Raw genomic sequence first — 27,993 nt, 5'->3', positions numbered from 1 at the left:
ACAATTACGTTGGTTGTTACTCTCATCATTGACACTTGCAGGAGTTGGCTCTCCCTCTTTGCATACGACCGTGGATGAGTGCAGCAACATCAATGGGAGATAACGGCTCACACAGCAGCTCCTGGTTTGTCACCTCATCCATCCACCCACTCTTCCTCTCCCAGCTGTCCCCCTCTGCAGACCTGGCTGTTGCTGTCTTCCTCATCTTCACAGGTTAGACCATCCTCCAGATACTTTTGCACATAACAGGTTTTACATGTGAATTTTTCGTTATGGTGCAAAAAATAAAAATATCAGTCAGTTTTAGAGCTCACAGGCAGGGCAGTCATCACAGCAGATGACCACAGCAGCTTGATAAAAGTTTCTGAACTGCACTTAAGGGGAGACATATAATGTGATGTGTTCAGGAGCTGTACAAAGACAGCACTGTCATTTGAAAAAACAGTGCTCCATGTACCAATATTCAACAGAATGAGACGCTGCTTTTATGATGTAACTGATAAAGCTACTTCTGGATAAACACAGAAGTAGCTTTGAGATTTCTTATTCTAAACTGGATAATGTCAAAACCCAGTAATTCATATTTCCATGGATTCTGGGCAATTACATTTGTTATGTGCTTATAAATATCATGTCATAAATATACTGTAAAGTCAGGACATAACCATTAGCCAACTGTGAAATAATGGAAAATGGAAAAGAAAATATATTTCAGTATTTGGTTTTGTGTGAAAATGTAAACAAACCACACATGTGTGGCAGCTATACAGTCACATTTAACACATGTTCCAATATTATAGATTCATAGAAGCAAAAACCTTTCGGGATTTCTTCATCGGACCAGTTTTACAATCAGAAGAGTGCACAGTGAGCAGGCCTCTGACTTCACTGTCTGCAGACAGAACAAACACAGCACAACAAATCAATGACGATCAACACATCTGCTCTCTGATTAGTTCCTTTACGCTCTCTAGTTTAATTTCTGTGGAGCAGCAGACCCTGTGTGATTTGTTCCCTAACGTATTTCTTGGTTCCCTCTTGCGCCCTTCTACAGGTGTGAGCTCAGTGCTGGGAAACAGTGCAGTACTGGTAGTCTACAGCAGAAAGAGGAAGAAGCTCAGACCTCCTGAGTTTCTGACCATAAACCTGGCTCTGTGCGATTTAGGTTTCAGCCTCTTAGGGGTGCCATTTTTCATCATTTCCAGGTACTGAATGCTGCCAGTTTCAATCCAACCTGAGGTCTGTGTGTATGTTACAGTGGAGTGTTTGTCAGAGCCAGAATGTGACAATCCACATAACAACAGCAGGACTAAGACCCTTTTCTCCCTGTGCTCTGCCAGCCTGTGTCACGCCTGGGTGTTTGGAGACACTGGCTGCCTGTGGTATGGCATTCAGGGCTTTGTGTTTGGCATTGGCTCTCTGCTCACCACCTGTCTCATCTCCCTTGATCGCTGCCTGAAGATCTGCTGCTTAAGATATGGTTAGTCTGAGAAATCCTGCTGACATGAACCTCACTGAACTCCATCTGAACTTCATGCTGCTTCCATTAAGCTGTACATTACAGGCCTTCTTTTCAAATTTGTATTGATTAATAGAATTGTTGATTCAATGATCATTACTGCATATGTAGCACAAAAAAATCTATTAAATCTAATATGTGTGTAAATGTCAAGATTTCCCATATGTTTGTTTACCTTTTACACCCACCCATCCACACACCATCACACTGTTTAAACAGTTGGACTTCATTAAGTGGTTTTTATGGTTCCTGCCTCTCCAGGTCAATGGATTGAGAGACGACATATGTTTCTGTCCATAGCTGTGGTGTGGCTTTACACATTATTCTGGGCCTTCCTTCCTGCATTTGGCTTTGGAAGTTACGGGCCAGAACCTTATGGGATCAGCTGCACCATCAACTGGTAACCCAGGGATTTACTTTCACTGCTGCTTAGGGCTCTTTTGTGTCTGTTGTTCTGCCCGTCATGGTTTGGGGGTGATAACCAGTCTGCCTGTCTGTCACTATTTTAAGGTGGAAAATGAGGTCGTCTGCGACTGACAGAATCTACATTTTCCTCATCCTGGCTCTGTGCTTTGGGATTCCCGCACTCACCATCATCACCTCATATTTGGCCATCCTGCTGACAGTGAGTGCAGCTGCATACATACAATTATTTAGTTTGAATTGATTGGTCACTTGATTAAATCCACTCTGTGTCCTAATGATTTTTCTGCATGATTAATGTTGTTATGAAATATACCATAATTATGATATTATGGCCTTTTCTTTGAAATTTCAGCAACACACTTAAAGCTTTCAAGATAAAAAAACATGGGAATAAATTAAAAAATAAAGTCTCAGCTGACACAGCTGTTCTATTCAAATGGGACACCGTGACGTCAGATAGGTGGAGCTTGTATTTCTGAGCACTGCATGCTGCTCATTTTTCCTTCTGACAGTGCTGTTGCATACTGTAGACATGAGCAGGCTTAGAGGATTATAAAAACTGACTACTGACACAGATAAACACACATAAATGGACCAACAAATACTCTCTCACCAAATCCAGATTTGAGAAAATCATCACAATAACTTAAAAACGTACTTTTTGCCATGACATTTAATGTCTTTGTAGGGTTTTTGTTGTCTTTGTAGGTGTAAGGTGATTAATTGCATTTCTTGTGTGTTTGCAGGTCAACAGATCTAATCGCACCTTAGCATCAATACCTTCCACCCATGTCAGCAACACTAGCAAAGACTTGAGGCTTGCGAAGGTACGGACCGCACACAATAACTTCCTAATTCCTTAAACTACATCCAAAAGGATAAAGGAAATGATATGTTTATGTTTAGATGGCTGCAGTGGTGTGTGCCTCCTTCCTCCTGGCCTGGATGCCCTATGCTGCTGTGTCTCTGATCTCTACACTGGCCCCCAAAGATGACCATCAAGCTGCAAGCACTTTACAGACTGTGGTGGAGGAGTCCAGTGCCACAAACTCTCCAGCAGCTTTAACTATCCTGGACACACCCTTGTTACTCAACTGGACTACCACAGAATTTTATAGTCATCTTTACTACAATAAAGAGGAGAAAGGGGATATTACTCCTGACCTGAGCCCCACATCAGGGCTGAGCAAGACCACCTTAGACCTCCAGTCAGGCTCCAGTCTACCACCATGGGTCACCTTGATCCCTGCAATGTTTGCCAAGTCACATTGCATGATGAATCCTTTAATCTACCAGATCATGAACAGGGAGTTCAGGGATGAAGTCTATGTGATGGTGTTTGGCCAAGAGAAGGCAGAGAAGAGGCGAGCACGGAGCAGAAAGGAGAGTTCCTGTGAAAGTAAGAATGTAAACTGAACTTAAAAAAAATCACACAAATACTGCCAACTTTTTTTTTTAATTTTTCTTCTTCTCTTTCAGGGAGCATCAGTCACTCCTATTCAAAGAACTGGATAAGGAGGCGCAGTTCTACATCAGTATCTGCATTTAAAAGAGACAGAAATTACAGCGTGCAGAACCCAGGGAGCAGTGAGGGAGGAAGAAGATCCTCACTGGATTTGTCCTCGAACCCTGCAGTATAGATAGATAGATAGATAGATAGATAGATAGATAGATAGATAGATAGATAGATAGATAGATAGATAGATAGATATCTGCTATAAAAACAACAGTAAATACAAAAAATGTGTTCTTATTTTATTGAATTTTGTTGTATTGAGTTTAGTTTTATGTTATGTATAAGTATCAGAATCAGAAATACTTTATTGATCCCAGGGGGAAATTGCTTTCGTTCCAGGTGCTCCATGTATACTCAAAAAAGACAGAAATACAAATAAGGTAAAGTAGTGAGCGTAAAAATAAAAAATATAAAATAAAACCTAATAAATTCTAAACATTAATATACATTCAAGTCAAATCCTGGCAAGTGAAGACTAAAGTCATATATAATACAACTTGTACCATGTGCAGTAAAATCTTGTCTAAATAAATCCAATATGGATATGATTACAAGACAGTGTGTTCTGATCTCAGAGGGAGGTGTTGTACAGTTTGATGGCCACAGGAAGGAAGGACCTCCTGTGGCGCTCAGTGGTGCATTTAGGAGGGATCAGTCTGGCACTGAACGTACTCCTGCACTTCAGCAGCACGTGGTGTAGAGGATGGAAGCTGTTCTCCAGGATCCCCTGCAGCTTAGACAGCATCCTTCTGTCTGACGGATGCTGTCTAAGCTGCAGGGGATCCTGGAGAACAGCTTCCATCCTACACCACGTGCTGCTGAAGTGCAGGAGTACGTTTGTTAAACATAAAAGTTCGCTCCTCTAATGGTGTTCACAGTGAAAAAAGCACAGAGAAATGCCCACAGACTTTTATCTGTTATTAAGTGTAGGAGACTAGTATCAGAAGTGTCTGTGTAATTACTTCTACTGCCAGAAGGAGGAGACAAAGGTTCCCCAGTGTGGTTTTACAGTGATACAGATTGTCTCCAGTGGTACACAATAAGCTAAACAGGGAATCTGGGAATTTTTTGGGTTTTCTCCCTCTATGGGTTCAGTCCAGTTTTACAAAAAACAAATAGACATTTAGTGCACATTATAGGGCCCTATTATTGTGCTCATCCCTTTCTTTCCACCAATGTTATTCCTGGTACAAAACAAAAGATCCACAGAAGGCAAAGAGTTAATGGATCAGCGCTCCTCTACTCTTGTCTTTACGGTAGGGGGCTCCTCCAGTCCCGCAGCACTTGCTCCTGCCTGCGGTCACATCTTGTTGCCAGAACTTCAGTGACGCGGTGACGCTGGATTTTTTGTTATTCATTCATGCTCTGCGTCTTTTCTTCGTTAAGCTCTCTTCATCCTGCACACCTCGCTGAGACGCCTGTGTTTTGTTTACATCCTCCATCTCGGCTTTCTCTTGATGTTTATTCTCGGAGCGTCGGGGAGCAGTGATCCATCAGCCGACGTTAAGACTTCTGGGCTTTAAGGATAAGGTTCTTATTTATAAACTGTTACATCATCCGGTAAAGAGCAGGCTTTGCTGGCGTTTTGCGCGGACGTCTTGTGCGTTTAGCTGATAGTCATCTGTATATTCTGTTGTAGCAAGGCCGTGTTCATGCCAGATCTGCAGCGCTTTAGTTTTCCATACCATAGCATGAATCCTTTGTTGGGGGCCAACACGCCTCTCCAGCAGCATCCACAGCAGAACCAGGCTCCAGGACACCCGGATTCTCCCTCAGGCCTCCTTCCCGAAGCCGTTTTCGGTGGACTGGAGCCGGTGTCTTTTCTTCTGAGTGAACAGCCCGGGCCGGGGCCTGAGCAGCCGGGGCCTGACTTCACCGCACCCCCACAGACCTCACCTTATCTCCACAACCACAGCAGCCACTATCAGCACCGCGCTGTGCCGCATCCCCCTGCAGCCATGGCTCTCAGAAACGACCTGGGATCCAACATCAGCGTCCTCAAAACACTCAATCTGAGGTTCAGGTGCTTTTTGGCCAAAGTGCACGAGCTAGAGCGCAGAAATAAGATTTTAGAGAAGCAGCTGCAACAGGCGCTGGATGCCAACAAGGGCTGTCAAGGTGGATGCTGTGAGAACAAGGCGAACACGCAGGACGCAGGTGTGCAGACTGGATTTGTTGGAACAATACCGCTCAGGCCTGGCTCCTTGCCCTTCCACAACACCAACAACTCAGCCAGGAGGCCTACCACACTGTTCACGGCACCACCAACGCATCCGCCTGCAGCCACTGACACCACAAGTTCAGCCCAGATAGATGCCACATGTAACCCAGTCATCACCATCAGCCAGTCCTCCCCCTGCGTGGACTCTCCAGGCTCAGGCCCTAAAATGGCCCCTAACACCAGCACGGGCACTTCCACCAACCCTCCTCCACGGTTCCTCCCTGGCACCATCTGGTCCTACAACCACACTCGGAAGCTGGGCCCTGGTGGGGAACGTTTGACCAGCCCTGGAGTCTCCTGGGTACACCCGGATGGAGTCGGGGTCCAGATTGACACCATCACCCCTGAGATTAGAGCCTTGTACAATGTCCTGGCTAAAGTGAAGAGGGAGAGGGACGAGTACAAACGCAGGTAAATGGAAGAATAATTTTTATTACACTTCTAACTGACATCAGGGGCCTTCGTATGGGGAATGAGATTGTCTTGTAGTTTTCTCAAGTGTGTTATAATGCTCTACTTTGGAGGAGAGCTGTAAAGCAGCTGCAGACCAGCTGTCTCCAGCAGGAGCAGAGTCAGCACAAAACTTCTCCATCCATCACCTCCAGCCTGGCCCTGCATTCACTTCATGTCTGAACACAGAGAACACAGAGGCAGGTGCTGCTGCCACAAATACACTGAAAATATTAACACGCCGGGAACTAAATATAAAGCAGAATGAAGGTCAGAGCTCAAAGGATCAGTCAGTGGTGCAAATGTTTAGCTCAGGAAGAACTGAGTCAGCCATGTGTGACTAGTTTACTAGAAATACTGTAAATGAGATTCCATCCTGAGAAGGACAGGAATGATGCCAGACAGGCAGAAGAAACAGAAACAGCAATCAGTGCTCCAAGTCCTACAAATCATCAGGATTTGTTGCTTAATGTGCAGCTTTAGTGGTTCCACATTCTCTGATGTAAGAGTTCACCGTCCTTCTGCAAACAAATGGCAGATTAATAAAGGACAAACACTTGACCTCATGGTATCACCAGTTCAAACTTGTACACTTTGCTGTCTGCAGGTCAAGAGTTAAATTCATACGTGTCACAGTGTAAACTCACTTTTAACTTGGATTATACCTATAAATTGTTGCATAAAACATCCCAGTATTTATTTTCAGTGTTATGTGTCCTGCAGGAGCTCCTGTAGGCCCCATGTCTCAGCTCTTTCACCCCTGAATTCCCTCATATTATGTCCAAATGAGCAGCCATGCATTCTGCTATGAGGAGATGCTGCCCACAGTATAGTGGGCTCTTTGTGGAGGAGTGTGACACACATGCTTTGTTTGTATGTGGGCACTTGAGGGTGCCTTCTTGTCCAGGCGAGTATCATGTTTGTTTCTCCACTTGTGAATCAGGTGTGTGTGTGATACATCTGCCAGGACCTTTCAGTCTTCTAAAAGGGGTCCTTGGCTGTTCCTCCCATCTAGCTCTTAGTTTAGCCCAGGACAATGGAGATGTTAAAACTTGTTTTCTCTAAGTGAAACTCGTCCCCTTTAGATTATGTGAGCAGTTTGTTTTCTGCCTGGGACACACATCCGTAAATGACAACAGAAGTACACAGCTTATGGTGCGTCGTTTTTGCCCTTCTTTCAGCCTCCGCCCCTCACTTTTGTCCTTGTAGTCAAGGACACTTTTTGTGTCCCCCTTGTCCCTACCCCACACTCTCACATCTCAGGTTTTCTCATGTCACAATCCCACACTTTCTCTCTCTCACACACTCTCCATTGCGCAGCATCCCCCCTCTCTACTCTAACCACTGTATCTGCAATGCAGCATGCACTGCAAGCTGCTGGATGGAAGGGGGCTTGGCTTGCAGAAGGAAACAGTTCTCGACTTTCTGCACGCTGTCACCTTACAGATCAGACAAGCATCCCCATATGGCAACAACAGCAGCAGCCCCCCTGTCTCATGACTCAGTTTCTCCTACATTTAGTATTCCTTTAAGGTTATGGTGTGCTGCAGCATTCTGCATCTCAAACAGCGTTTTCTATAAGGCTTCAGACTGCAGTGAGTGGTTTTCCCCTGAGCAAGTTACAGAATGTGAGGTCACATACAGGATCTGTGTTCAGGCTTTTAAGTGTATTAAAGTTCAGATTTACAGGCTACATCATAATTCATCAGGCAGGAAATCACACACTCAGTCACACACTTTAAATATTGATACTCTGCTGTTTCATTCTACATTTTATATAATTCTACTGAACTGAAATTACATTTTTTTGTTGAAATTACAAGCACACAGACATACAAATGTAGTAGTTGCACGTAAATCCAGCAAATGAAAGGTATTACAGATTTGTATTGCGATTTTAATCTAGAGTTTAGCTTTAAGGTATAATATATTTTTCATGTTAGGTGTGAACATTGTTTTGTTTTTGTTTTTTACTCAGTTCACAAATGTTCAATTTAAAGGGCCTGCATTCCCTGGTCATGGTTGTAGCAAATTGTCATTCTCAGTTATTTGAATGCCCAGATGTCCACAGCATCATTTGCGCTGTAATCAGCAGTCAGTGTGCTGTACATTGATTTACAGTGTATGCAGCTTTAGCAAACATTGCTGCTGTTACACCAATCATGTCCCGCTGTGTCTGCTTTTTGCTGAATCCTGGTCAGCAGCACTTGGGAAGGATTTGACTGCCACAAAATGTAACATCTAGCTCTAAAGATTTCCAGCAGTTTTAAACCCCCTAAAGGACTTCTCTTTGTTCTGTGACTAACAGTTTGCCCCTTTCATCTTTCTCTTAGATGGGAAGAAGAATACACTATGAGGATGGACCTGCAGCAGAAGATTGCAGACCTACAGGAGGTAACATGTTGCTGTGAGAGTTTATGTAAGATGTGGGGACAAAAAGCAACGTAAATGTAAATCCTTGCAATACAGAATGAAAGGTACAAAGTTTTACTGAGGTTAGTAAGGTTGTAGTTGTGGTTGGGTTGACGGTAAGTCTGCAGGAAATGTTATCCTGTGGAGTGATGGAAACACGACTGCTTACGTATATGCATCTGTGTGTACAGCAGCACTGTGTCAGAACATATGTCTAAATAACCTAAAGTAGTAAAGGTGTGGCTAAATAGTAAAACAAAGCTGATAAAAGTTATTTTGTATTTAGTTAATTTATTTTTCAATAGAGAAATATAAGTGGCAGCACTCCCGTGTAATTGTTTCCTACCAACCCTCCACTGATCTTAGAGTCTGACCCACCAAGGATGGAAAATGACCAAAAATTCTTTTTTTAATCTGTTAGTCACTGAATATCAATGTGTTTTCCATATTTGAGCTTCCTGTATTTGTGTCTCTGGTTTCCTGTGTGCATGTGTATGTTTGTGTGCACCTGACCCTGCTTAGCAGGTAGTACCACATCAGTTGGAGACCATGAAGAGGTAGATATACGTCAACAGGAAGAAAAGAGTTGCTGTCAAACATGGCTAAAGATCCCTAGATCTGATTATGCTACTAGCATTTACAGTATTTCTGCAGAGCACTTTTGATGCCTGCATAATGTGGCTTGTAATTTCCAGTAAAGTCAAAGCTGTGGCCAGACAATGCTGCAGAAGTGCATTTGTGCTCATTATGGCTTCATTCTTATGAGCAGGACCTGCAGGAGAGTGAAGGCTGTCAGGATGAGCTGGCTCTCAGAGTTCAGCAGCTGAAGGCAGAGCTGGTTCTCTTTAAAGGTCTCATGAGCAATGTAAGTGCACACACACTGTCAAGCTCTTCCACTAATCTGTAACCTCAGCACCCCAGTAACGCCTTTCCAAATGTCACTGCATCATTACAAGTAGGTTAGATGTAGTAACATTTACACGTCATTTGTGAACAGCATGCAAGTCACATGAGTATGAAGACATCAGCAGACACTTGATTTGTGTCTTTGTAGAATTTATCAGAGTTGGACAGTAAAATCCAGGAGAAAGCCATGAAGGTGGACATGGACATCTGCCGCAGGATTGATATCACGGCTCGTCTGTGTGACGTAGCCCAGCAGAGGAACTGTGAAGATGTGATCCAGATGTACCAGGTACCTGCGCCCATTTTATCCACAGAATCATTTCCTGTTTCTTGTCTATTGGTTGTGAATAAACCACAATCATGAAAATGTTGCCACAGGTTCCTAACAACCAGTCGTCCCTGAACTGCCGCCGTAAACAAACCCCTCTGTCTTTTAATGGGAGCGAGTGTGACGAGCCCGTCAGCACCTCTGAAAGCGACGGCGGCGTGGTTAAAGACGAGGAGCACTGCGGCTCATCAGCCAATCAGATCAATGAGGAAATGCAGAGGATGCTGAACCAGCTGTGAGTGATCTGACGTTATGCATGCAGTGACTATGATGTAATAGTCCAATTGTTAAAATTTGTATTTCAGGCGTGAATGTGAGTTTGAGGATGACTGTGACAGTTTGGCCTGGGAGGAGACTGAAGAGACACTGCTTCTTTGGGAGGACTTCCCAGGATGCACTCTGCCTCCAGATCCCACCCACCCACCAGGAGAGGTATGCTGTGGCTTAATACAAAGAGAATTATTGGAGGCAACACCTGCATAATGAATATTAATGAGCTTGTAGCCTAAAGTAAAGGGATCAGCCAAAGGTGGAGAGTGCCCCACCTTACGGCATGGTATAAATATAAAATTAAACAGAAAAGAGTCCAGAATCACCACCACTACATAGAAGCCCACTGACAAAATCTATCACATGTATCTGACAAGGAGCTGGTGTCTCCCAGGCCTCATTAGAAGCAGATTCAGGACATACAAAGACAATCTGCCATTTTAGAAGCATGTCCTGAGAGTTCTCCAGAATCTTGTAACTTTCAGTGGAACTTGGGTCTGCCTCTTCCAAGCAAAAAAAACAGTGGAAGCATCCGGAGTCTTATACCCCAAGGAGATATTATTGGGATCTGCAAATAAAGAATTAGCCTCCAGTTTTTGGTGATGCAAAGGGGGTGCTACCAATGGACTACATGCAAAACACAGTGGTGTGGGGTCTAGTATGATTATCTCTAAGACAGCTATAGGACAAAATCAATGGGACCTGGTGTCTTTCTATCAGAGAGTCTTCCAGGCCTGGAGTGCAGATTTAAACTTGAATCTGATTTGTATCCTCAGATTGTTACCATGATGAAGAAGGAGCTCTGTGGTCGCTATATTAGACAGGTGATGCCCTTGGAAAAAATACTTATACACATATATATAAACATGTTCTCATTTTATTTTGAGCCTCAATTCTATTAACCAACCTTGGCATGCATTACAGTCATGAAAGCAGCCCTGCAACAGAACTTGTAACAAGTTTATGTGTTTATATATCAGATGATAGAGATGATCTGAAGATATAAAGGATAACATAGACATGTCTGCACTTCTTATATTCAAAAAATCAAAATATTGTCCAGTTTTACTGGAAAACATGTGACTTGCTGCATGTGTTGATGTTATTAGATTCTAGGGAAATGTATAAAATGTGATGTCATGAGGGAAGCTGATGCAGAGCTGATTCTTAGTCAATAGAGCGCTCATGTCTCTGCACCCTGACCTTCGGTTCAGTGCAGCAGAGCCATTTCAGGACAGTCTCACACACACACACACACTCAGTCTGTATCAGTGTACACAGTGTTTGTTTCGAGAAATGCATGTAGTTCGTTGTTTTCATCCGGGCGGCTGTCTGCTATTTGTACACTGCTGTCCCTTTGAAGGAAGGAGCTGCAATGCTCAGTGAAATTTGAGCTGATGGAGGCACAAAGCAGCAGTCTGATTGTCTAATGATGATAGCTCAAACACATGTTATATTTACATATACATAATCCTTCATTTCATTATGTGTATTTACACACACACCTGCCTTCTTTTTTTTAGCAGGAGGACTGTCTGGAAAAGGTGATTAACGACACAGAATGTCTTTTCAAGTCCAGAGAGAAGGAATACCAGGAGACTATTGATCAGATTGAGGTCAGACATCTGCTCATTTGTTGTTTGAGTGCATGTAATTCCATTGGTTTACTGATTTCCACATTTTGAACTTGTTATTGTGTGACTGGATGTTTTCTGGCTTCAGCTGGAACTGGCCACAGCCAAGAGTGACATGAACAGGCACCTGCATGAGTACATGGAGATGTGTTCAATGAAACGAGGGCTGGATGTTCAGATGGAGACCTGCAGGAGGCTCATCACACAGAGTGGAGACAGGTATACACACACACACACACACATTGTCCGGTAAATGTAAACACAAAAAAATCTACGGTCCTTCAAATAAACTGCAGGCAGAAACAGAATTAAACAATCTCAGTTATTGTCATATAAATCTGCAGAACACATCTAACCTAAAAAGAAGTACTGTTCTGTTTCTATTGCTTCATGTGGGAAATAATGTAATTTAGGTGACTTCTTTCAGCTCCAAAAGAAGAATCTGTTTATGTAGTGTGTTTTGTTTTCATCTCTTTCAGTAACTCTGCCCCTCCTGTGTCTGCTGAGGAGAGCGACCCGAGAGAAAACGATAAGTCTTCATCTTCCCCACCGTCTTCCTCAAGTGTCGGGAGATCCTGACACTTTCTCACTCCAGCTTCAGCATAGTCACATGACCTCTACAGCATCCAGCTACAGTATCATAAACAACTCAATATCCACCTAAAACTATGGCAACGCCATGTTTACATATTTATTTACAGTCATATCATTTAATGTTGTGTTGTTCATGCAAATCAGAGCAGACGTTGAGCACTGGTGAATTTTGAATGCGTGGAGAGGTCAGCCATGTTGTAGCCATTGATTGAAGCTCCTCAGCTGCCTGTACGCTAACGGGCTGCAGGAGTTATTCACTATACACACCAACAGACACTATAATAATATAATAATAACCCAATGATAAACAGTCTGCGCAAAGGTCACTGAAACTTCACTCTACACACATTTACAGTCCAGTAAACAAACAGGGATCAGGGTCAGTGGTCTCTATAAGTACTGTAACACTGGTTGTCCTGGAGTTAGTCAATTATTTAAAAGCTTCATCAGAAAGTTCATGATGAATGAATTACTGCCTTGCAGCTGCATCAGCAAACCATAAAGACATAAATAATTCATAATATGCTTAGTCTAAAAATAACAAGTGAAAAAATGAAAAAAAAAGAACATTACTTGTGTTTGTGTTTGTCCTGGAGCTTTAAACGTGTCATACTGACCAAATGTGCCCTCCTGCCAGAGTGGTCATTGGTATTTATGAACTGTGAAATCTGTAGATAAACCACCAAAATGTGAGCAGTGATGGGAGCTTTGGCTGAAATAGCAGGTGGAAAGCTGTCATGTTATGCACGTGTAGCTCAGCTCTTTGGATTGCTAGGCTGAAAGTTGATTTTGTTGTATTTTAGATTTGGTGGATTGCAGTTCACCGCTGAGTGAGAAACTGCATACATACAGAATACAAATAACTAACTCTAAAATTATTCACTTCAAACTTTCTGTATAATCACTCAGACAGTTGAACTGCATGTACATCAGAGAGGTACCTCGCAGCCTCCATGCCCACTACAGGTGCACGGAAACGATAAGGTCTGACGGCATTGGCATAAGTTGCACTTAAATATCAGCATCATTCAGGCGGAGCAAACCATTATTCACAGCCCCAGTTGCAGAAAATAGATTTGCAGACCTTGAAGCATTTTTAGAGGATGTTGGGGCACTAAAAAACTGTAACATTTCCTATCATAGAAAACATGAGGAGTGCAATGAACATTGCAGGTGCGACTATTTGAGGTTCATATTTTTCAGTAGACGACAGATGAGCGTGACAGATGTTATCTGTTGATCAGAAGCGTGCTTTTTTTAGGTGTAGCCCTGTTAGCAGGTAAAGTTTAAAAACTGTCAGCACAAGCTTGAAGCTTGTTAAGTGAAGACCTGTGTGATAGAGTTGACCGACACGCCGGTGTCATGTAGGAGCTGTTAATAATTAGTTTTACTCTCAGCAGTAATGCTTTCTGTAGATTAGAGTGTGTTTGAACAGAGCTGCATGGTTGAGCAGAATCACTTTTCAAGGACAGCAGAAGAACTAAAAGATGGTCATTAGCCACCGAGTGCCAAAATAAAAATGATCACAGCCTGTTTGTGAAGCAACAGGAAACTGCTTAAACAAAACGTCTAAATTTAGCTGCCGAAGCTGTTTCACCAAGGTGCTTGATGTATATAACTAAACCTATTTTTGAGCAGCCTTTTTGCACATATAAGGAAGAGCAAAGCAAAGTGTACCATAGGAAACTATCAGCACTACAAAAAAAAACATGCTGGAAATAGAGCAGTACGTTTCCTCGTCTTTGACATGTTGCAGGTGAACATGTAACACATACCTCATTGTCACTTTATCTATGTTTTCCTGGCACAAACACACCACTACAGGAAATATTAGCATCCTGCTGTTCATCATTACTACTAGATAGTTTCTGAATATACTCCTGCTGTACTGTAGTTTCTTCTGTGTAGTCAAACAATCGGAGTACTTTGTTTCAGTAATAATGACAGGTTTATACTCATGCATGTGTGGAGTCAGCCGACGGCTGATCACTGCTGTCTGAGGATGTCAGGGCTGTATTGTGCGAGACATAAAACACCATATTCCTCTTTTTTTTTTCTTTTCTTTCACGCACTGAGTGAGTCTCTGTGTATGCATGTGCCAGTGTGTATTTTGGGTGTCATGTCTGTACAGTGAGTGTTTTTTAAAAAGACTTTTACTGGGGCAGATGCACAACTTTAAGAAGAACGAGACAGTCCAATGTCAGCAGTAGATACGTGACATTTTGAGCATGAGTTGTGGTTTTACTATGATCACCTTAAACAATATATATATCAAATGATAATTTTCAATTGGCACTCTTTCATTATGAGTGTATGTGGTTGCCAAGTAATAGTCAATTTAAAAATATCTCAGTTCAGGAAAATGAACAACAGAAATGCAAATGCTTTAGCGAAATGACTGTACGTTTGATATTATACATGTAAAGGAAGAATAGCTTTGATTATATATATAAAGTATATATATATATATAAACTTGTGTTTAAAGGCAAAAGAAGACTGTCCAAAGTCACACATAAGAAAACAAAACTTACATGAAAACACGATGGCCTGACTGCTCTGTGTAGCTTTTCAATGTAAAATATGGCTGATTCTTTGTCAGGTCATTTGTGTCTTTACACAACAAAAAGCCATAACTCCGAATGTTTTTATTAAAGATTATAAAGATGATGTCACACAACAACAATTTGGCCATAATCCACATGTGTGACTTTGCAGCTTTAAACACCAAGACAGTAATAATGTGGCTAAAAGGCTTCACTGCAGAGCTTCAGTATGTAATGTGTTGGGAGAGACTGAATGAATAAAAATGCAACTGAAAAATGAAGACGCCTCACTGTTATAGTATGAATAGTCCTCCAACTTTAGACAGGGAGGCCTGTGGCAGTTCACTCATTATTAGGAAGACATATTAAATTATATTTAATTAAATTCTGCTGTAAATAATCAGATCAAAGAACTAAAAATAAACTAAACTAAATATTTGCTTTTATGCCTAGGCGTGTGTGATAATTGTTATAATTGTGTTTGATAAATTTTGCTCTGTTAACAGTGTTCACTGAAGTCTGACGCAGGAGAGGACTCTGTGTGGTGGTGGCCCTCAGATGTCAGCTCAGGGAAAATATAACAAGAAATTATGATGGACTTTTATTTAGAGGAAAATGTGATTTCTTTCCCAAAAAAATATATTTGTTCAAAGATTATTATTTCATAATAAAGAGTAAGAATCACACCTAATTATGTTAGATATATATATTTTATATTATTTTGCTTTCAGAACAGTAACTGTGCACATCAGCAGTGTTTGAATACAACATATCTGAATCATCATAAAGTCAGAATAAGATTAAAAAGTCAGAAATAAGGGATTTTTTTTCTAATCAGCGGCTGACGCATTCTCATTTTTACTACACAAAAGTTGTGGCTTTTAGCACATCTCTGTTTCGTCTTAACTGTGAGGCGGACACATGCATCTACAGGTAATAACCATGAAACAAACAGTTTAATTCACAGTGAAAGGACAATAGTCTGTCCTTTACCTTTCATTAAATAAAGCAGAAACTGGTTGGAATACTGTCGACATCTGAACGCTAATATACCAGAATAAAGTGTTTATTTCTTTTAAATGTTAGCTTCAGTCACACTTATTTAGGATAAGAAAACCTATCAAAAAAAAAAATAAAAAGTATTCAAATCTGATTAAAGTTTAACATGACATCATGTCAGAATTGAAAGCCCAAACCCCCCACTATCAAACAGATCTGCCCTTTTATCGTGTTTTCGACACGTTAACGGTTCACTCTTTTCATTTCTCTTCATTCTTCGTCAGATCTTACAGTTTGCATGGAAAGTGATGAGGCTTTGAAGCAGAAACGTTAGTCAGAGGATGGGTCTGTGCGCGTCGCGCAAACAGGGCAGCAGCAGCAGACTGGTGGAGATGGTGAGTGGGTGAAACAGGAAGGCAGGAAGAAGTCACAGGTAAGGAAACAGTGACACAGAGGATGGGTAGAGTGAGGCAGGCGACAGAGAGAAGAGGAAGCACACCTTGAGGAAGTTAACAAAACAATAGAAGCTGAAGAACACGCACATCATACTGAAGGTAAAAACGACACTCTTCTTTTGTGTTACTTTTGTTATTTTAATTGAACATACCTTTATTTAGAGAGATCCAGATCCTCTGCTGCTGCCTCCACATTCACATGTAGTCTTTCTAAACAGTGTTTGAAGATGATGGTATTATAATTGCCATTTTTTAAAATATATATTTTCTAATCCACAGAATGGGATTTGTGCAATACTTTGTGGCAGCCCTGATATTATCAGCCCTGTTATCGACACAGCTGGTGCTCACCTCTCCAGCGGTAAAGAAATTCTTCAGTTTAATGTACAATAACTCCCTCACTGTATAATTCAATGTATACTTCACTACAACAAGTATGAAAGTGGATTCTGTTCTATGTGTGGTAGTTTATGCCCATATTCTACTTGTGTTTATTAATTAGAAGACCTACATAGATGGGTGCAGCCTGTGCCCAGCGGGTAAGAATAAACCCTATCCTCATCTTTTATTGTCTCTTCAGCTCTTTTACTCTTTTACTGCTTTAATCTGTGTGCGATTAAACTCTGGGAATCATCATGCAGCAACTACCTCTCTGTCTGTGTGCAAAAATGACACATGCTGTACCCTGAGTTTGGTCTGTGAGACCACATCCTTCATCAATATGCAGCCTGGGCCTGCAGGCTCAGTCTGCTCTCACTGTCATCCGGTTGTTCTGATTTGTTTCTTTCTGTTCTGCCAGGTAAGTATCGGAAGTCGTGTACAGAGTGTGCACCCTGTCCGCCTGGAACCTACACAGATAATATAAACCGTGAAGACAGCTGCCATCGCTGCTATGGGGACTGTAAATCGGGTAAAGGAGCCATGAATCAGTCTCATCTTTCTTCATCAACACTGATGTTTCAGATGATATTTGTTTTTTTTTAAGCAAAACAGAAAATCTAACATTAACTTCTGAAGTGTCCCTCTGCTGTGATTGAAATCCATGTGACCTTGTTTTGGTATTTCTGGCAGTTTTCCACCTGAAAGTCATTCAGAACTGCACCAGCACGTCTGACCTGAGGTGTGTCTGTGAGGTTGGGTACAGATGCACAAAGTTTGTGACGTTCTCGGAGAACTGCAGAGAATGTGACAAGATCCAGGACGCAGCCATATCCATAGGTATGCCACAGCCATGGTGAAAAACAGATGGTTTTTAACCAGCAGGGGGAGCTGTTAGAACTTCTTTTAGGTCCCTGTCAGTGAGCTGTGAATGTGCAAGTCTTAAACAAAGGAGACAAAAAAAATAATATTTGTGTATAATATAACAACAAATCCTACAAATACATTGCAGTCAAGATTCAGGGTAAAAAGAGTGAGAGTGAGGAACATTGTACCAGCACATGTCTGCTTCTCTTAGGCCTAGCAAAAACCACATCAGAGATCAGATGCACCACCTGTTGCTGCTCACCCTGCAGCTCAGTTTGGGTCACCTTCAGCCACTTTATTCTGTACATTCTGTAGGTTTATCATGCTGTTTGTGTCGAACATACAGAACGATAGTAAACCATGTATAGTCTAGAGCATTCAGCAACCACAGACTAGACTAACTAGACTAGTTAGACTACAACTAAGACTACAACTAACTCTACATGAATGTCTGCTTGTAGGCTGCAAACATGAGAGAAAGTTTGCTGACATGTTGTCGTTGTGTTGACAGCTGTGTTCCAGTGAAAGTGGAGGAGAGATGTGTATGTATATTGACATGCTACAGCACAATCACAGGAAATGAAGTGAGAAACAGGAAAAGGAAACTAGCCTTGTGCCAAAAGCAAACTAGAGACACAGCAGCTCATGGGCCACCAAGGCAGCCCAGATACCTGTGTATGACCTGTACCTCACAGCTGTAGTTATAGCATTACATTTAACCTAAAATTCTGATTTTTAAATAACAGTGGGGCATACGTGTGACTTTGTTTATTGTTAGTGATCCTCCCCTGAAATCTGACATCAGACACATGACGTCTCTGTTTTCCAGAAACAGCAGTGACCTCCACCACAGAGAAGCAGGCGCCTCCCTCAGCTTCCCCCGGACATAGCAGCATTTCTCCCAAACTCTGCCCATTCCCCAAGTGAGTTGTGGATTTCCCAGGACACAATAAATATGTCACAGTGGAATTTAAAACGCTCTCAAAGTGACAACATTTTAGAATCATTCCAGAGTTTGGCACAGATATGCAGACTGACTTCTTTCAGGGTGTCACATAGATCTTTAAAATATTCAACACTTTATGCTTCTGTCACACAGGTGTAGCACTCAGCCAGAGCTGCCAGCAGATAATGGCACACATCCCAAACCAGGTGAGTGTATTCAACATTTTCAAAGTATTGAAAAAACTACTGGCAGCACAGCTGTATAGAATGAATGTGGTCCATCACCTCATCTCCTGACTGCAGCATTAGGGTGAATTCTTTGGTTCCCCTGACAATGGTAATCCTGTCAGTATACCAAATATGGGCAAAGGGGCGGAGCTGAGGTAGTCAGCCATGCTTTAAAGGTAGGGTAGGAGATTTTGAAAACTCAGTGAGAGTCAGCCAGATTGTGAAAGTAAACACACGCCCCGTTCCCTCCGAGTTCACCCCGAAGCCACGCCTCCCAACCAGTCTGTGACTTCGGCCATCATGCACGTACCTCTCTGGTGCGCGCAGAGCCGGAAGAGAGTGACAACCAGCCAATACTCAGATCAGGTGCGCCTCGTAGGATTGGCTGATGTTTTTAGCATTTTATAGCTTCCACAGATGATTCATATTCTTCATTTTAAAGCGAAACTGCCAAACTAATTGGTTGCTATCGGATTGTAAAGAGAAGTTACACTAATTTAACAAAAAGTGCATCAGAATGAAATCTCCTACCCTACCTTTAATAAACAGGAAGCTGTTCATGACAGAGAAGAGGATGAGTTTAGTGACGTTGCTGCTTACCAGAGATTGATTGATTGATTGATTGATTGATTGAAATTGAATTGAAATACACTATGATGATATGATAAATAAGACAACACACAGTAAATGGAGAGATTTCAGTCTGAACCTTCACTGTGTTGTTTCTTTTAGTCACTGAGAAGACAAGCTCTCCACTGGCAGCCATTTTGTGTCCAGTTGCGGTCATAGTATGTGTGGCTCTTGTGGTCCTGTTCTGTGTCCATCGCCCAGGAGATGAAGCATGTTTCAGGCAAAGTAAGATGGCGTTTATGTTGAGGATGTGTTCAGTTTGTGTTCACTTCTGAGAAACAACAAACATTTAACTGAAGTGTATGAATTAGTGTGTTTTTGCTTCGTAATTCCTCTACGTGTTGAGTCATTACTGATGAACATGCAATTTACTGCTTACTCATTTCTTAATCTACTGTTTTCAGCTATTGCGAAGCTCTGTAATAAGGTATGTAAATAACTTGTGTGTTTATAGCACATCTTTGTTTCCCTCAGTCTCAAAACTGACTGTCATGTTTTTAATTAGGAAGGTCAAGATGTTTCTCAAAAGGAGTCAACTCATCAGTTCCCTGGAGACTCATTCAGTGCTAAGCAGCCATCTTCATCCCTACCATCAGCCAGCCTGGGTACTGCTGACTCAAATGCAGACTTCTCATGTCAAAATGTTTGACTCACTAAAGAAAACAGAAAGTGTCAAAGATGCAGATGTGATACTTGTTACTCCTTTGCAGACAGGTTGCGTTGAACATCCAATTTTGTCTTCTGTTTTTTTCTCCGCAGGTCCAGTTTATGTCCATAATCCAGGTACGGTCATCTTCAGCCTGCTCAGCCAGTTCACAGGCCAAGTTGGTCTGACAACTGAAGGTGGGAAGACAACCGAGAGAATGTCCAGTGAAGAAGAAGATGAGAGAAACTGTCCCGTGGTTCATCCTACATCCCCTCACAGCATTCATCTCTCTGAGGAGGAGAGGAGCAGAGAGATGGACAGCATTTTCTTCCCGTCCCAGGAGCAGGGGAAGGACTGCCACGTGTCTAAGGAGGAGGCGCTATGACGCATCAGAAAGCAGTTTTTGGCAGTCATGACAGCTGATGTTCACAGTGACCCCGAACACATTCATTTAAAGGGAAGGAATTATAAAACTGTGAAGCCACAGAGGAGGGAGGAGGAGCCGATTCATCTTTCTCTGACAAATGGTGAAGGAATCACACTCCACTGCAGTGACAGTATTTCCTGCAGACTTTCTGGAGGAAACACATCTGTACATCTGCACAACAGAAAAGGCTGGAAGTTGATCAGTTTGTAAGTTATTTATGAAATCTTGTAAATACTCCTTAATAAGCTCTGTCAGCATCTATTGTTTTGTATAAACAGAATGTTTATTTTTAATAAAGAAATGAAAAAAATGTATCTAAAAGCATTTTTATATATACATACATACAAAGGTAAGCATCTGAATATCGTGTGCCAAAGTACCTTCCAAATATGTTACAAAATTTCCTAGTCATGCTTAGTCACTGTCCAAACCTTTATGTTCAGGCTTTCAGTGTTTCTAAACAGTTACAGATGTCACAGGTTCTTCTGTCCTCTCAGGAAGCACAGCTGGCCTTGAACCATCTTCTGTGGTTCCATTTGTCAGAGGGCTGTGCTGCTCCGTTTGACGAAAGTTGTCCACAACTTTGTGACACTCTGTGTCCTGTAATTCCTCATCAGGTTCGGGTCCTAGTCTTTTATATCATACTTCAATAGGTTGGTCGCATTTCCCACAGACTTCCTGAACAGGCTTTGGCATGTCATTATCCTCTATGTCAGCATCATCTGTATGCTCCTGTTTGTCTGGCAGAAAGTAGCCTGAAAAACAAGAAGAGAGGGGTTAAATGATGTACAAGGGATCATGCTGATTGACTGCAAGGTGTCTCTTAATTTCTGACTTTTATTTTAATAGCTGCTGTGAAACTGTCATCATCCTCTGATATAAGTAACCATAGCACGGTGTATTCAAAGCCTCTGCTGTGGTTTGATTAATTCCTGATAATGGACACCTTAGATTATCCGCTTACATAATTACATTATCACAAAATATAAATGAACCTCTCACTACTTGTACTTCCTGTATGTTGTGCATTGCAGCTTTTATTGCTACTGACCATAAATGGATCTGGTCCAGCGTAGAAACGGCTTGATTTTTGTTACCACAGCCAGTGCGATCCCAGCACAAAGGAGGGCAATTATCACCAGGAACCACACCTTATCTGTAGTAATGTTTCAAAGAAAGCTTGGTTAGAATTCACCACCACAGGAAGGAGATAGCAATCATTTCACAAATGATCACCATACCTCCCATTGGTTTAGGGGGTGCACTCGGCGTTGTAGGTTTCAAGGCTGAAGAGATGATGAGAAAAAAAACACCCAGTTCAGTGATTAATATTTCAGTGGAACTAACAACTGACATATTAATAGTTCAGTTTAGACAAGGAAGTCTGAATTTATATTTACAAAACATGATTTATGATACACTCCTCCATTATTGCAGTGTAAACAAGGTGTTGACAGAACATGCAACGTGTTTAGTATTACAATGTTCTCTCTGGTGCTAAGGTGCTTTATTGGTTAAATTGTCACTTCACAAGTAAGAGTTAAGAAACTTATTGTAATATGTAACAAACATTCAGACATTACAGTCTGTCACCAAGTCTATGCCACACAAGTAACAGTAGTTTAGTTGTTTTGCAAGAAACCAATAAAATAAATGGTATTTTGGGCAGCAGATGAATCTGTCAACACTGACCTAAATATTTAACCCTCGACACTATGCAAACAAATCCTCCATTTACTTACCAGGAGAAACATTGGCCTTTCAGTTTGAGTTATACATCATTTTTTTTTCTCTTGTTTTAACTCTGATTTGTTCAATACCAGAGGCTCCTAAAACCATCACTTATCCCACCAGCTGCTGCTGCAGATGTTCAAGGTTGGGTAGGTAGTGTGCAGTGAAATCAGAGTAAAAATGAGCATAGCTGCTAAAATGCTAAAATGGATATAAAGATAATCTTACATCTTATTCCTACTGGTTATTGTGTTATCACCATAACATTAAAGTTGTGTAGAATCTTTGAGTCTTTGTAGTATTAAATAAAACAGTGTTAGATGACCAGTAGTCATTGCTTCTTCTCTGAGAGGTGTAGTAAGCCAAGCAAGTCTTGTGATTTCTTTATTTGACAATTGAGTTCACAGATACACTGCTGAAATGGTTAAAGTTATCAATTAAGCAATCAATCATTAAAAGTTTATTTGTGTTTTTCCTGACCTCCAGTGGTTAAACCAGGCTGTTTCCTCACTATTCAGTGTGGTTATAAACGCACCACATTTGTGACCACACCCAAAACTGATGCTGAATGTGGTGCAACAGATGCTGTACCAGAAACACTAGTGAAACCAATCATGGTTATTTTTATAGTAACCTCTCAGAGAAACGTTCTGTTGTGTTGACGATTATAATTTCTCACACAGATCTAAGATGATCTAAAATTTGTAGCAGGGATGTGTGGTCATTTTTTTTTTACTTTTGTTGTTGTGAAGAGCAGGTGTCTCACCTTTAGTTGGCGGAGGGAGGGTGGGTTTCTTGGTGGTGGTTGGGATCAGCTCACATGCAGTGCAGTCTTGGTTCTCGCATCTGTACCCAGCTTTGCATGCGCACACAGCGTTATGAGTGGCACTGCAATTTGACTTGTACACCATATTTTCTGGAAGGGAAAAATAATCTCTATTAATGGATAAAGATCTGAGGCACTCATACATCTGAAGATGTATGAGACACTCAGAGGTTGTCATTATGATCAGAAACCTGGCATGGCAGGTAAACTCTGGTTTGAGTCATGAGAAGGTTATATCATCACATCTTCTTTAGAGACAGACGCAGCTGTTTCTGCTCAGTCAAAGCAGTATTTCACTTTGATGCAGCCAAGAAACTGCTTTAGCATGAACACGTCGGTCTGGCGATACAAATTAGCAAACAGAAAACTACTTGTATGACTTCCACAGGGTTATCACATAACTAAATTACATGGAACTATGACAATGAAAATCAACAAGTCAATTAAGGTCCAACTGCTATGTACTGCTGGGTTTATATGATATGATGCCTCAGTCCACATTGACTGGATATAAAAAAAATACAGATAGATAGCATAAAAGAGTGCTAAATGTCACATATTGTTTCCATTAAAGATGTGCTGCTCTTTGACGAACATAAAGTATAAACAGAAACTTTTGTTATGCAATTCTACTGCAGGAGTGTGTGAAGTTTTTTTGCGTAGGTTGAATCATTTCCACCTAAATTAGTTTCCATAAGCATTAATTGGCCTAAAGCCCCTGCATGTAGCGTAGATTTTGACATTTTGAACACCCACCTACCTTTAGATTCTTAATATTTGTGCTTTTGAAAACACATTCACACAGTTTGTTGTGTTATCAAATGTAACATGTTTGTGTAGAGCTGTGACATTAGAACATATGACAGCCAAAGAAAGTTGAAAAAGTCAGGTGTGTACCCAAAACTCAGCCTGAAAACCAAAGCTTCATTTTCCTTTGTGTTTTCCATGGTGACATTTTAAAATACAGTCACCTGTGGCAGAGCAGGCACCTCAGTAACAACATGACATTTGTGTCTGCTGCTCTTTCTGATGTTTACCACCTCTGTTCTTTTTTTTTTGTTTTCCACTCTCCTGGTCCACTTTTTAAAAACCACCTCCTGTCTTGGTGGGCTGTGTCTTTTATGCCACAAACGTGATCTTCTTCTGCAAAATCCTAAACTTATTAAAGCCCCCTTCTGTCTTTCATCTCTGTCTGACTGTATGCCCCCATGGCAAATGAAATGGGAAATCCCCATGCATATGTTCTCTTTGGGCAGACTCTGAAAATAGTACTCTGAAATCATCATTTACAGACAGAGTTGAGTAACTAACAGCCTATCTTAATAAAAACCCTGTGTGGTCAAAACTACACAAAAAGATCATGACTGATTCAAAAGCCACTCTCACACACCAGTGATCAGTGGACCACAGTCATGTTACTGATGTAGTGCTCATAATCAGAGAGCAAACTAGCTAACTAGAGTTCACACATTTCAGCTGCTACCTGTTGCACCTTGCCCTAAAGCAAAGAGCAGGGAAGTTACTCACCTTTGTTACAAACTTCACAAAACTTGCAGTTCATCTCCACATTGTGAGCCTCTATGTACTGGTTGTCCTGGCAGGCTTCACATGTAATGCCACACACGTCATTTGTTCGCCGGATCATGCGATGACCTGGTGTACACATAAGTAATTTACATAAAGGCTAAATCCTAACACTGATAGCATCAAAACCATGAGATGAAAATAAGTCACTGTACCTGGTGGACACATGTTACAGCAAAACTTGGGCGACACTACTGGCCAGGGATACTGCGTCCTATTGCACTCCAAGGAAGAAGAGAGCCAAGCCAGGCTGCAGAGTACAAAAGTAAAATAGCAGATTGGCAGCATCTGGGAAGAAACAAACAAGAGGAAGCAGAGGAGGCGGACGAGCAGAGAGAAGAGTAGGAGGAATTCAGTTATTTATGTAGCCACACATATAATGACAGCAAACACTGAATGAACAACATTTGTTCAGTGTTTATCTCAGATACCTTTCATAATGTACAGAATGTGCTGGTAAAGCGACATAGTGTTCTACATATTTCACATTTGAAAGCAACACTGATAAAGAAACAACACATACATCTCATACAAAAACACATGCTGAACCTCTACCTGAGCTGATAACAGGATGTGTAGATCCACTAACAGTTAACTTGACAAGAGTCTTTCTATCAAAGGCAGCTACTTCGTCTGAAAATATCTTTCTATAGTCTGTACTTACCGTGGAGAAGAAGGTAAGGTACGATGTAACCTGGGACCCTCTGAGTTAAAGACTGAGCAGGGGACCAGAAGTGTGTCAGTGAATTATTCATAAAATGTCAGCAGTGACTCAAACTGAAAGTCTAACATTTTGCTGCTGTCTTTGACTTCTCTCTGCTGTGCGCTCTCATCCTGTCTCTGATACGACCCTCTAAGTGCTGCACACAAACACACGTCCCCGTCCAGCCTCCACTTTATTTTTCCATCGTCTCTCTGTCTGTCTCGTTTCATCCAAAATAAAAGTCTTTTTGCCTGCAAGCAGTGTCAGTGATGCTTTCTTCATGAACTTTGGAGGATGAGGTCATTTCATGTAAATATCATATGCCACTCATTCCTGCTCAGCATTTACAGAAAGGAGACAAACATTCCAAGAAGTTATTTTATACTCATAAGAAGCACTTTTATGAGCTGAAGAGAAGAGTTAAAAATGTAATTCACATTTACTGGCACATGAGCCTCAGCCCCAGGCTAGCTACTGACCCCCAGCATCAGCCCCACGTTCCCGTCCCTGCAGCCTCAGGCCCAAACCCAGGTTCTCAGCTTTTAGCCTCAGCCTCAGGTTTTCAGTGTTAAACCCCAGTTTCACACCACAGTTTTCAGCACACAGCCCAAATATCTATCCCAGATACAGCCATGTTCCTTCCTTTCCACCAAGCCTTAGCCCTGGACAGTGTAATTCTTAGCCCGTCAGTCTCCAAAGTTTGAACCCCACGTTTTGACCTCTGTATTCTGTTTTCACTGCTGCTGACCTTATCTCAGTTATCAGCCTCTGTGTCGGTATATGACTCTTCAAGCTTGGCTGAAACAAGAGGGACATAAAACACAGGAGTCCCAGCTTGAATGGTGTTGTGACGTTTCTTAATATTTCCTAAGGATAAATGACACATGACACTGCTGTGCAGAAGAGAAAACTTCTGCAGGTTTTAAAGGTAGGAGATTTCATTCTGATGCAATTTTTGTTAGATTTGTGTAACTTGTCTGTACAGTCTGATAGCAACCAATTAGTTCGGCAGTTTCGCATTAAAATGAAGAATATTAATCATCTGTGGAAGCTATAAAATGCTAAAAACATCAGCCAATCTTCCAGGTGGACCCTGCGCGTCGATTGGCTGGTTGTCACTCTCTTCCTGCTCTGCGCGCACCAGAGAGGTACGTGCATGATGGCCGAAGTCACAGGCCGCAGCTCGTCTTCAGGTAATGCGTTTGTGTAATGTGTTTAGGAGGCGTGGCTTCGAGGTGAGCTCCGAGAGAAAGGGGCGTGTGTTTACTTTGGAAATCTGGCTGACTCACTGAGTTTTCAAAATCTCCTACCCTACCTTCAATAGAATGACTGGTTGCCAGGAAATTCCTCACATAGTACACATACAGCACAGTGTGTAGTGTAGGTGTGAGATCTATTTGGGTCAATTAGTATTAACCAACTAACACTGCACTGAATTTCATGACTACTTTTTCAGATGACTTTTATCAGCATCAACTTTAGTATAATTGCTGTCTTACTCTAAGACTCACCACATGCTCAGGTTTCTCAGAGTCTACACCACAACACGTGACCTCCTTCCAACTGTGAACGGGGCCTGAGGTTGAGGAAGCAGCAGGGTGTTACTGGGGCTGCCACTGAGGTACAGTGTGACGAGCAGCAACACTCATAGTGCAGAGATGACTGTACCAGAGATGACTGAGCACCAAAATCACTCTGAACTGACTTAGAACAAACCTGGTCATGCTTATCTTGGGGTTTCAGTATGTCAGTGCTTGACCGTAACAATAAGTACACATAAAGAGGACTTAAAAAGAAACCTTTGCCAGGAACTACTTTATATTTAAGTAAACAGATAAACATACCAGATGCAGAGTCAGAGATGAGCCTCACAGCTGGCTTGAAATATTCATGTGGGAAAACGTAACACGTGCACGTATGGAAAGTTTCAGATCTGTAAGCAAAATGTGCCAGAGTACATGTTTGACAGCATGTGACAGTGAGGGAGAGGGAGGAGGAGTAAGGAGAAGACAATATTTTTTGTACGCTCACCTAAAAAGGATGTGGTTTTTCTGAGGAAGCACTTGTCTTGCTCTGCTGAGTGAGCTGTTTTAGGGCAGCAAGGTCACGTGAGGCTTTGCTCTCCTGCCCCTCTGATACAGAAAGCTAAATCAATCACAAATTAATAATCTGGAAGCAATGAAATGGTTTGAATGCCATGTGTTATATGAATGGGTACTACTGATTTTACTCAATTAAACCACTATATATACATTCATCAATGACAGCCAGAGGTTATGTGAGGTCATTATTTTTTCATGGATGTGATATCTCAGGATCATCAGAAACAAAAAAGTATGTCACAACCACAGGTCACATGACCAAATGGCAAAGAGAGAGCACATGTTAATGTTCAAGGCAGATCCACAGTCATTTTGTTGTATGTCAGACAGAATAAATGTATCATTAAACATTTTGAGGGCATGTGTATAAACTAAAAATGTGGACATTGAACGCAGCTTTGGTGGGATTGTGTTCACTGTCCTGTCTGGAAACGTGTTGCAGACGGTGATATCTCAGGAATGCCTGGAGGGAGATCCTTCAGAATTTGGCACAGGATGAACTGATGAGGTCAAATGTCACTATAGGTCACACATGTACTACTTTAATTAGCCTATTATTGGATTGATTGTTTGTTTCTTTGTATTCAGGTGGGTGAACAAAAGGTGGAATCGTGCGTAATGTCTCAGCTCTGTCTTCCTGGGAACAGCAGCA

The 27,993-nt window shown here is 41.7% G+C and overlaps 4 protein-coding genes across 9 annotated transcripts; 3 read left to right on the top strand and 1 right to left on the bottom strand.

The window, feature by feature from the left end:
• Positions 1-92: 92 nt before the first annotated feature.
• opn9 (opsin 9) lies at positions 93-3,585 on the top strand. The gene is made up of 9 exons (XM_028425294.1): positions 93-213; positions 1,055-1,205; positions 1,341-1,480; positions 1,781-1,919; positions 2,030-2,144; positions 2,692-2,772; positions 2,852-3,113; positions 3,147-3,344; positions 3,425-3,585. Exons 1-9 carry the CDS (start codon positions 93-95, stop codon positions 3,583-3,585), a joined length of 1,368 nt encoding a protein of 455 aa, XP_028281095.1.
• A 1,144-nt stretch (positions 3,586-4,729) lies between these two features.
• On the top strand, positions 4,730-15,059 carry iffo1b (intermediate filament family orphan 1b). 3 transcript variants are annotated; one of them, XM_028424415.1, is made up of 10 exons: positions 4,730-6,093; positions 8,466-8,526; positions 9,314-9,409; positions 9,599-9,739; positions 9,829-10,013; positions 10,084-10,210; positions 10,825-10,872; positions 11,575-11,664; positions 11,771-11,901; positions 12,162-15,059. In XM_028424415.1, exons 1-10 carry the CDS (start codon positions 5,114-5,116, stop codon positions 12,259-12,261), a joined length of 1,959 nt encoding a protein of 652 aa, XP_028280216.1. In that variant the 5' UTR covers positions 4,730-5,113; the 3' UTR covers positions 12,262-15,059. The 3 variants fall into 3 exon arrangements, with proteins under 3 accessions (XP_028280216.1, XP_028280215.1, XP_028280217.1); XM_028424414.1 differs by having other exon boundaries at positions 11,572-11,664; XM_028424416.1 differs by lacking the exon at positions 10,825-10,872 and having other exon boundaries at positions 11,572-11,664.
• A 1,138-nt stretch (positions 15,060-16,197) lies between these two features.
• On the top strand, positions 16,198-20,709 carry LOC114447928 (tumor necrosis factor receptor superfamily member 5). The gene is made up of 11 exons (XM_028424484.1): positions 16,198-16,373; positions 16,554-16,635; positions 16,777-16,813; positions 17,074-17,184; positions 17,346-17,492; positions 18,349-18,442; positions 18,619-18,671; positions 19,425-19,547; positions 19,727-19,749; positions 19,828-19,927; positions 20,082-20,709. The coding sequence occupies exons 2-11, from the start codon at positions 16,555-16,557 to the stop codon at positions 20,351-20,353; spliced, it is 1,041 nt and encodes a 346-aa protein (XP_028280285.1). The 5' UTR covers positions 16,198-16,373; position 16,554; the 3' UTR covers positions 20,354-20,709.
• On the bottom strand, positions 20,655-27,938 carry LOC114447946 (tumor necrosis factor receptor superfamily member 14). Of its 4 annotated transcripts, XM_028424507.1 has the most exons (9): positions 27,271-27,938; positions 27,084-27,172; positions 25,201-25,252; positions 24,692-24,824; positions 24,480-24,605; positions 22,893-23,042; positions 21,637-21,681; positions 21,447-21,551; positions 20,655-21,150 (listed from the first exon to the last, which is right to left on the bottom strand). In XM_028424507.1, the coding sequence occupies exons 4-9, from the start codon at positions 24,822-24,824 to the stop codon at positions 21,035-21,037; spliced, it is 675 nt and encodes a 224-aa protein (XP_028280308.1). In that variant the 5' UTR covers positions 25,201-25,252; positions 27,084-27,172; positions 27,271-27,938; the 3' UTR covers positions 20,655-21,034. The 4 variants fall into 4 exon arrangements, with proteins under 4 accessions (XP_028280308.1, XP_028280307.1, XP_028280310.1 ...); XM_028424506.1 differs by lacking the exon at positions 25,201-25,252; XM_028424509.1 differs by lacking the exons at positions 25,201-25,252; positions 27,084-27,172; positions 27,271-27,938 and adding an exon at positions 26,751-27,050.
• Positions 27,939-27,993: the final 55 nt, after the last annotated feature.

This window comes from Parambassis ranga, chromosome 16 (assembly GCF_900634625.1).
Source record: "Parambassis ranga chromosome 16, fParRan2.1, whole genome shotgun sequence".
NCBI lineage: Eukaryota > Metazoa > Chordata > Actinopteri > Ambassidae > Parambassis > Parambassis ranga.
This window is presented reverse-complemented; position numbering and strand designations above follow the sequence as displayed.